Source organism: Microcaecilia unicolor, chromosome 3 (assembly GCF_901765095.1).
Source record: "Microcaecilia unicolor chromosome 3, aMicUni1.1, whole genome shotgun sequence".
Lineage (NCBI taxonomy): Eukaryota > Metazoa > Chordata > Amphibia > Gymnophiona > Siphonopidae > Microcaecilia > Microcaecilia unicolor.
In genome coordinates this window covers 8,919,067-8,929,371 of record NC_044033.1, presented here as the reverse complement: position 1 = coordinate 8,929,371, position 10,305 = coordinate 8,919,067, and the positions used below count along the sequence as shown (strand labels likewise).

Below are 10,305 nucleotides of genomic sequence, written 5' to 3'. Positions count from 1 at the left end.
GGGCATTCCAAGCATCCACCACTCTCTCCGTGAAAAAATACTTCCTGACATCTTTCCTGAGTCTGCCCCCCTTCAGGCTATATATTCTCACAACCCTCCCACCTCCCCTTTGGAGTTGTATTACTCTAATCTTTTGAATATAACTGAGGAACGTGTCCGCGCGGCGGGCGGGAAGAGGAGCATGCGCAGTGTGCCTGCCCGCGTGACAAGGGACACTTAAAGATTTCAAGACTTTGCTAGAAAGTCCTCTGGGCCGATGTGACGTCACCCCACATGTGAGAATATATAGCCTGCTGTCCTCGGAGAACTAGGGTTACCCTATGGCTCCAGAAAAAGGAGGACGGATTGAGCCAGCCGGGTTTTACTTCCATTGCTTTGAAAGCAACACCTGCTACAGGTAAGTAACTACTCTTTACTACTGTACCTATGAAAAGTTATTCCCTTATTATACTTTCTGTGTGTACTTCTCTGTATGATGCACAAGCGGGCATGTTTGAAAAATATACCTGATTTTAAATAAAAATGCTACCACCACTAAAGAACGACGACGTGCGTGCAGCAGCCTTTGCTTTGAGTGTGTGCAGAACGACGGCTGCGCGGGGAAGGGGCAACCTTTTGACGTCATGCCGGCTCGGCAGTTCTCAATGGAACCTCCTGTCCTGGGTAGGGACGCAAAGTGTCCTCCGTGCCTGTAGAGGTCAGGCGAGGGGCGTTGCGGCGCTCCTCCTCTGCTCTGCCTCTGTCCCCCGCTTGTGGGGGCTGTCGGTTCTAGTCGGAGAAGACTGACTGTGAGTCAGAGAGTGTCAGCCGGGAGCAGCTGCAGCACCAGCGTCATGATGGAGGCGCCGGCGAGCAGGTTCGTATACGGTGCACTGTGTGGGCGCATATGGAATGTATATTGGCCCGGGGGGGAGGAGGGGCGGCTACGTATATATACGTACGTATGTGTGTCTCCTGTTCCCGCGTGATCACTTATGCAGACTGTACGGTACGAGTGTTGTATATAATCCCGGGATACTGGTCTCGCTCCCAATTCACGTGTGCTGCCCCCTGGAGGTGCAGGTCACTATATATTGGGTGCTCTTGCTCTGCTCTCGCCTTAGTGCGTTTTATTTATGCACTAGGACATAGTCACTAGTGACTCTGGCTACTTGTGCAAGGCGCACCGTTTGCATTTCTGCACAAACCGATTTAGAGCTGGTAGGAGTCAGCCACGCATGTTTAAGGAAAGCCAGTTCTTCTTTGTTTATTCTTATTTTCTAGGATGCATTTCGTTTTTTCTTTTAGTTTTTTCGTTGCCCATTTATTGCTTTTGTTTAATTAACATATTTCTATACCAGTTTTCTTTTTTTTTAAGTTCTTTTTATTGGTTTTCTGTTATGAAAAGTATACAGAACTTGAAAAAACTGTACATTTACAAAATGTAAACAATATTAAAAGAAAAAAAACATACGAAGTAGCAAACATTACAAGCTGAATGAGTTTTAGGCTAATTAATATTGAATAGATCCTCAGAAGCTTAGCAGAGATTGGCTGGCAGAACCCATGGTGGGAGGCGGGGCTAATGCTGGGCAGACTTCTACGGTCTGTGCCCTGAAAATGGCAGATACAAATCAAAGTCAGGTCTTTCATGTACTATGTTACTATGACATCTGACTTATTGCAATGGTTATCTAACGGTGACCAGACTTTCTGAGAATGGGAAATTTTACAAATATGAATAGCATTAATAGCTTCCTATGTATGAATTGCGCATAGGTGTGACCACCATTCAGAGCTACTTAATTTACTGTTGCTTTCAAGTGAAAAACTATCTAATGTGATGCCGACCTTAGCCTGATATGGAATATCTTGTCCAATTTATCAGGTATGATGTCGGGACATGAAAATCTAAGGACAACAGTGTTGTAGGAGATGGGTTTAGGGTGTTCTGTAGGAATGATTTCTAGGATTCCGTTCCAGATTCCTTCCCAAAATAAGTGTTACTAGTTTTCTGATCAAAGAGCAATCTAGTGGTTTCCCGTTATTGCCCTTTTTGGAGTACTTATCACCCAAGCTTGGCAGAGGATCTAGCAATAGCAAGCAGCATCATAGCCTAGGTGACAACTTTTCAGCCTAAGCACTTATCGGCCCTTTTACTAAGCTGTGGGAAAAGGGGGGGGGGGGGGGAATTGGGACTTGATATACCGCCTTTCTGAGGTTTTTGCAATTACATTCAAAGCGGTTTACATATATTTAGGTACTTATTTTGTACCAGGGGCAGTGGAGGGTTAAGTGACTTGCCCAGAGTCACATGGAGCTGCAGTGGGAATTGAACCCAGTTCCCCAGAATCAGAGTCCGCTGCACTAACCACTAGGCTACTCCTCCACTCATTATTCCACCCATAAGAGCCAGTGATGTCACAATGGCTTGATTGCCCGATACTTGGCTCACTTCTGATATTGTGATGTCATAAGGGAAAGAGAACTGGGACTTGATATACCCCCTTTCTGAGGTTTTTGCAACTACATTCAAAGTGGTTTACATATATTCAGGTACTTATTTTGTACCAGGGGCAATAGAGGGTTAAGTGACTTGCCCAGAGTCACAAGGAGCTGTAGTGGGAATTGAACCCAGTTCCCCAGAAAGAGTCTGCTGCACTAACCACTAGGCTACTCCTCCACTAGCAACATTCCATGTAGAAGCCTGCCCTTGCAGATCAGCAATGCGGCCGCGCAGGATTCTGTTTCTGTGAGTCTGATGTCCTGCACGTACGTACGTACGTCACACTCACAGGACGTCCTGACTCACAGAAACAGAAGCCTGCGCAGCTGCGTTGCTGATGTGCAAGGGCAGGCTTCTACATGGAATGTTGCTAGTGGAATAGCAACATTAACATTCCATGTAGAATCTCAAATAGGAAAAGAGAACTGGGACTTGACATACTGCCATTCTGAGGTTTTTGCAACTACATTCAAAGTGGTTTACATATACAGTGGGGGAAATAAGTATTTGATCCCTTGCTGATTTTGTAAGTTTGCCCACTGACAAAGACATGAGCAGCCCATAATTGAAGGGTAGGTTATTGGTAACAGTGAGAGATAGCACATCACAAATTAAATCCGGAAAATCACATTGTGGAAAGTATATGAATTTATTTGCATTCTGCAGAGGGAAATAAGTATTTGATCCCCCACCAACCAGTAAGAGATCTGGCCCCTACAGACCAGGTAGATGCTCCAAATCAACTCGTTACCTGCATGACAGACAGCTGTCGGCAATGGTCACCTGTATGAAAGACACCTGTCCACAGACTCAGTGAATCAGTCAGACTCTAACCTCTACAAAATGGCCAAGAGCAAGGAGCTGTCTAAGGATGTCAGGGACAAGATCATACACCTGCACAAGGCTGGAATGGGCTACAAAACCATCAGTAAGACGCTGGGCGAGAAGGAGACAACTGTTGGTGCCATAGTAAGAAAATGGAAGAAGTACAAAATGACTGTCAATCGACAAAGATCTGGGGCTCCACGCAAAATCTCACCTCGTGGGGTATCCTTGATCATGAGGAAGGTTAGAAATCAGCCTACAGCTACAAGGGGGGAACTTGTCAATGATCTCAAGGCAGCTGGGACCACTGTCACCACGAAAACCATTGGTAACACATTACGACATAACGGATTGCAATCCTGCAGTGCCCGCAAGGTCCCCCTGCTCCGGAAGGCACATGTGACGGCCCGTCTGAAGTTTGCCAGTGAACACCTGGATGATGCCGAGAGTGATTGGGAGAAGGTGCTGTGGTCAGATGAGACAAAAATTGAGCTCTTTGGCATGAACTCAACTCGCCGTGTTTGGAGGAAGAGAAATGCTGCCTATGACCCAAAGAACACCGTCCCCACTGTCAAGCATGGAGGTGGAAATGTTATGTTTTGGGGGTGTTTCTCTGCTAAGGGCACAGGACTACTTCACCGCATCAATGGGAGAATGGATGGGGCCATGTACCGTACAATTCTGAGTGACAACCTCCTTCCCTCCGCCAGGGCCTTAAAAATGGGTCGTGGCTGGGTCTTCCAGCACGACAATGACCCAAAACATACAGCCAAGGCAACAAAGGAGTGGCTCAGGAAGAAGCACATTAGGGTCATGGAGTGGCCTAGCCAGTCACCAGACCTTAATCCCATTGAAAACTTATGGAGGGAGCTGAAGCTGCGAGTTGCCAAGCGACAGCCCAGAACTCTTAATGATTTAGAGATGATCTGCAAAGAGGAGTGGACCAAAATTCCTCCTGACATGTGTGCAAACCTCATCATCAACTACAGAAGACGTCTGACCGCTGTGCTTGCCAACAAGGGTTTTGCCACCAAGTATTAGGTCTTGTTTGCCAGAGGGATTAAATACTTATTTCCCTCTGCAGAATGCAAATAAATTCATATACTTTCCACAATGTGATTTTCCGGATTTAATTTGTGATGTGCTATCTCTCACTGTTACCAATAACCTACCCTTCAATTATGGGCTGCTCATGTCTTTGTCAGTGGGCAAACTTACAAAATCAGCAAGGGATCAAATACTTATTTCCCCCACTGTATTCAGGTACTTATTTTTGTACCAGGGGCAATAGAGGGTTAAGTGACTTGCCCAGAGTCACAAGGAGCTGCAGTGGGAATCAAACTCAGTTCTCCAGGATCAAAGTCCACTGCACTAACCACTAGGCTACTCCTCCACTCCTTCCACCAATAAGAGCCAACCTCATCAGTGATGTCACAATGGCTTGATTGCCCAATACAGTTCCCCAGGATCAAAGTCCAGTGCACTAACCACTAGGCTACTCCTCCACTGGAGCTGATACTGTGATGTCATAATGCCTCATTCCACCAATGCCTGAGCCAACCTCAACAGTGATGTCACAATGGCTTGATTGCCCGATACTTGGCTCACTTCTGATATTGTGATGTCATAAGAGAAAGGGGGAAGGGGAACTGGGACTTGATATACTGCCTTTCTGAGGTTTTTGCAACTACATTCAAAGCGGTTTACATATATTCAGGTACTTATTTTGTACCAGGGGCAATGGAGGGTTAAGTGACTTGCCCAGAGTCACAAGGAGCTGCAGTGGGAATCGAACTCAGTTCCCCAGGATCAAAGTCCACTGCACTAACCACTAGGCTCCAGAGAGGACCTCTGCTAGCATCAGCATGTTTTGGGTTTTTTTTTTAATGCACGCTAAGGCTTCCTTTTACCCCAGTGGATAAAAGGCTGTCCCTTTTTATTTTTGAGGAAAAGATATGGCTGTGCGGTAAGTGAAATGCTTACCGTGCGGCCATTTTGGGGGAGGGGGGAGCCCTTACCACCACCCTTCGAGATGGCGGTAAGGGCTCCCGCGCTAACCCAGGGCTAAGCATGTGCTTCCTGATTACTGCCGGTTAAGTTCCAACGTTACAAAAATAGATTATATTTTTTCTAGCGCAGGAAATGGCACACGCTAGGGGTGGGAACTACCACCAGGCTCCTGCGGTAGCCCGGCGGTAGTTCTGGATTGGTGCGCGGTAAGGCCGTTGTTGGCTTACCACTGCTTAGTAAAAGGGCCCCTTAATAAAGAGAGACAACGGAGTAGCGTGATCAACGGGACACTTCGTTCACTGGGTAAATCTCTCTTATCTGCACCCTTCTCCTCCACTGCTAACTCCAGACTCTGTTCCTTTTATCTTGCTGCACCATATGCCTGGAATAGACTTCCTGAGCCGGTACGTCAAGCTCCATCTCTGGCCGTCTTCAAATCTAAGCTAAAAGCCCACCTTTTTGATGCTGCTTTTAACTCCTAACCCTTGTTCACTTGTTCAGAACCCTTATTTTATCATCCTCACTTTAATATTCCCTTATCTTTTGTTTGTCCTAATTAGATTGTAAGCTCTGTCGAGCAGGGACTGTCTCTTCATGTTCAAGTGTACAGCGCTGCGTACGTCCAGTAGCGCTATAGAAATGATAAGTAGTAGTAGTAGTAAATGGCAAAATATTCTTTAATGGTAGATAAGACTTGACGCGGCGCTGTGTTTCGGCAAACACTACCTGCCTCAGGAGTCTGTGTATTGTGGTCACTTGTGGATGCAGCCGAAAAAGCAAGCAAACCAAATCAAGCCTTTAAAAAAGACTAATGAATGGTAAATATGCGAAGAGCATGGCTAAAAGCATTAACAAAACTTTGATGGAAATTAAGTCCAATGAGAGCCAAGCAAGAAAAAAACATTTCTGCCTGGACCTGGCACCCAAGCATTTCTGCACCTATGTTTGTATATACCCACTGCCAGAGCCACACACACCTATAAATTTTTTATTTACGATATAGACATAGACTGACAACGGTAATTTAAATCAAATCCTAACTTGTCGACTGCTGGTATCCTACTACTACTACTACTACTATTTAGCATTTCTATAGCGCTACAAGTCGTACACAGCGCTGCACAAACATAGAAGAAAGACAGTCCCTGCTCAAAGAGCTTACAATCTAATAGACAAAAAATAAATAAAGTAAGCAAATCAAATCAATTAATGTGAACGGGAAGGAAGAGAGGAGGGTAGGTGGAGGCGAGTGGTTACAAGTGGTTACGAGTCAAAAGCAATGTTAAAGAGGTGGGCTTTCAGTCTAGATTTAAAGGTGGCCAAGGATGGGGCAAGACGTAGGGGCTCAGGAAGTTTATTCCAGGCGTAGGGTGCAGCGAGACAGAAGGTGCGAAGTCTGGAGTTGGCAGTAGTGGAGAAGGGAACAGATAAGAAGGATTTATCCATGGAGCGGAGTGCACGGGAAGGGGTGTAGGGAAGGACGAGTGTGGAGAGATACTGGGGAGCAGCAGAGTGAGTACATTTATAGGTTAGTAGAAGAAGTTTGAACAGGATGCGAAAACGAATAGGGAGCCAGTGAAGGGTCTTGAGGAGAGGGGTAGTATGAGTAAAGCGACCCTGGCGGAAGATGTGACGGGCAGCAGAGTTTTGAACCGACTGGAGAGGGGAGAGGTGATTAAGTGGGAGGCCAGCAAGAAGCAGATTGCAGTAGTCTAGACGAGAGGTGACAAGGGTGTGGATGAGGGTTTTGGTAGAGTGCTCGGAAAGAAAGGGGCGGATTTTACGGATGTTGTAAAGAAAGAAACGACAGGTCTTGGCGGTCTGCTGGATATGAGCAGAGAAGGAGAGAGAAGAGTCAAAGATGACCCCAAGGTTTCGAGCTGAGGAGACAGGGAGAATGAGAGAGCCATCAACAGAAATAGAAAACGGGGGGAGCGGGGAGGTGGGTTTGGGGGGGAAAATGAGAAGCTCGGTTTTGGTCATATTTAATTTCAGGTGGCGTTGAGACATCCAGGCAGCAATGTCAGACAAGCACGCTGAAACTTTGGTTTGGATGCAAGGTATCCCCATTTCAGGGTTCAATGCAGTATACAAAGTAGATGATGAAGTACAAAATTAGTTCAAATTACAAACATTAAAAAAAAATCCTACTGATCGTTAGCATTTTCTGTGCAATAAAAAGTTTTTTTCACCTTCTTCCTAAAAGCAGCTTAGTTACATTCAGACCCAGATGCACAAAGGTCCCCGTAAAGAATCCGTCTGTATTTCCACCTCAGTGAAAATTACAGATATGAAAATACAGAGGGATTCCCAAAGTGAATTGCATGCAAATGAGCTGCTCGCTGTTTTTTGCAAACAAGCTCATTTGCATGCGATATTGGGGAAGCCAGTCGGTCAGCTAAGTATTCGCACAACAGCCAGTCGTTAAGCGTGGCTGCTCTGCGCATGCTTCAGACATCTTTCGTACACACAGACAAGCTGTGTGTATGAAAGAAGTTTGTAGACTTTTTTTTTTCTGCAATAAAAAGTACCGGATCTTACCTTCAGCTGCCTGCAGCACAAAAATACACACAGAGAAAGAGGAGAGGGCAGTCTACACTCTCTGACCCCATCCTCGCTATAGAGCAGTGACTAGAATGGCCCTGATTCATTCGGAGCACTAGAGGAAAAGGGGGAGCCTCTCAAGTCCCACCGCCACCCAGCATCGAAAACTGCTGAAGGTGAAAGCCCGGCACGAGTTTGGGGTGTCTTCAGCAGTGCTGAGCCCGGTGAATCCAGTGTCTGCTGTAGTGCTGAGCCTGATCTCTGCTGTAAAATCCAGAGTTTCTGTAGCAGTGCTGAGGCTGAATGTCAAGTCTCTCGAGACTTGTATAGCTGTTGCTTAAGAGTTATTTAGCTATAAGTCTCAATATCTTGAAGTATAAACCCCTAGCACATCAACACACCTAAATCTCTTGTTCTTTTCTGAAGTTCCTTTATTGAATAACATAGATGATTACTCACAGTTAGATGTTCATAAGCACAAAGGAACCCTGTAGTTTCATGAGCTGTATCAGTGGAGAGAAGGTAGAAGCTTAAGTGGGATCAGCTCATTGCAGACATAAGAAAAGTAGTTCTACAGATAGAGGCAGCTCGGAGTTAGGTGTTTGGGAGTGCAGTACCCTCTTCTAGGAAGGTATTTTCGGGATGAAAAGACTAGTGCTTTTCCAGAGCTACAACAGGATCATTGCTTTGTCCTGGAACAAAATGGATCCTGTCCTCCTCATGGACGGGGGGGGGGGGGGGCGCTAGAAGCTCATACAGACTCAGAGAAGAAAGAGTAGAAAGGCCAATAGGGACAAAGCCTGCCCTCGAGTGGCAAGGGCGGCTCTAGGGGGCAGCCCCTGATTGGAGGAAAAGGTCATACCTGGCTGACCTCTCGGGACAGAGATAGTAAGAATGACCAGGAAGTGCTGGCACGTAAACAAAGAAGCCATGCTTGGCTGAGACACAGGAGTGATCTAAGCAGCATCACAACCAGTAGTAACGGATCTTATACAGACAAGAAAGTGGGGTTGCGTTGTCTGTGAACTACATTACACACAATGCATTGCTCACACACATATCCTAGCAGTGAAGACATTGACACATTTCAGGGTCACATTATAACTAGTGCCAGGCTGTCAGGGGACTGAACACGATCGCGCCCCGGAATCCACTGTCTGCTGCAGGAGCTGGAGCTCATCCTCTCATCTCTGCTCATGAGTCTTTTCCCCTTCCCATCCTCTTCCCCCACCACTTTTCTATTTCTGCCACTATAGGGGACCCCACGGTTGTGGAGTGCTTGCAAGAACTGTCAGGACCAACAACTCCAGTCCTCCTGTTAAATTTTCAGCGGTAAAGGTAGGGGCAGCTTCTGTGCATCGTTTGGAAAACAGCTGTGTAGAGTAATTACCTCATTATAATAGCTTTGCATACAACTTTCGTTAGCTGCTACCATGACGGGAAAAGAGCTTGGAGAACCCTTTTGTTCATGTCTCGTTGTACTCCTTGCTTTCTAATCCACGTTGGTGGCTCATTAGGTTTTGTGCATCTGGGCCTCGTTCCTAATATAAGAAGGAAGAGAATTCCACAATGATACTCCCAATGCTGAAAATATGGATTTACTATTTTCAAAAACCTGCATTTTTTTTTTTATAAGACTTGTTTTTGTTACAGGCACAGACACCCCAAATTGTTGAACTGTGTTTCATCATACACACTCTCGGTGGGCTCAGTCAGTAAGTGGGTGGTGAACCGGCTGGTCAGCTAAAGGAATCTGCAGCTTATTTTACACTTCCAAGGAGTGGTCGTCCAGAAACTACTCCATATCAATATATGATTCTCTCTTTAATGTGTACATTATATTTCAAGCTTTGGCAACAGGAAATGTTTTCCAGTGAATAGCTGTAGTGGACCATGATGCCAATAATATGAGAGATCGGGTTTTTAAAACCGATTAAGACATTCACTGTGCCTCAGATCCCCAATTTCTGATGCTCCGTCAGTTGAAAACCCCGTTATCTCCAAATGGAATGTACTACCAAATGTCACAAAAACAACACACGACCTAACAAACTTCTGAAAATCAGTAAAAATCAACATGTTCAAAAAAGCTTACCACGGCGATCCATCCTAAACACCAGACAACGGAATTTACACCAGAAGTGAACAAAACCGAACGCTCTATACTTGATTGCTTAGATACTTTGTCACTAATGAACTTTAACGCAATACCACTTTATTTCTCATTCCGGTAATGAGCTCCCCATACCTGACTGCTTAATCTACTTATGAACTTTAATGCAATACCACTTTGTACTTCTCGTTCCGGAAATGGCGATCGCCATTACGGCATAATGTAAGCCACATTGAGCCTGCAAATAGGTGGGAAAATGTGGGATACAAGTGCAATAAATAAAATAAATAATAAAATGAAGGAAATAACTTGTCTCAAAAGGGCAGCT

At 45.5% G+C, this 10,305-nt stretch overlaps 1 protein-coding gene across 1 annotated transcript in view; it reads left to right on the top strand.

Annotated features, from left to right (window-relative positions):
- The first annotated feature begins 786 nt into the window (after nt 1-786).
- LOC115465336 (adenosine 3'-phospho 5'-phosphosulfate transporter 1-like) overlaps nt 787-10,305 on the top strand; it is a 76,999-nt gene continuing 67,480 nt past the window's right edge. The window contains exon 1 of the mRNA XM_030195756.1: nt 787-856. Coding sequence (XP_030051616.1) covers nt 834-856 — 23 coding nt within the window. The 5' untranslated portion in view covers nt 787-833. The remainder of the gene's footprint in view (nt 857-10,305) is intronic.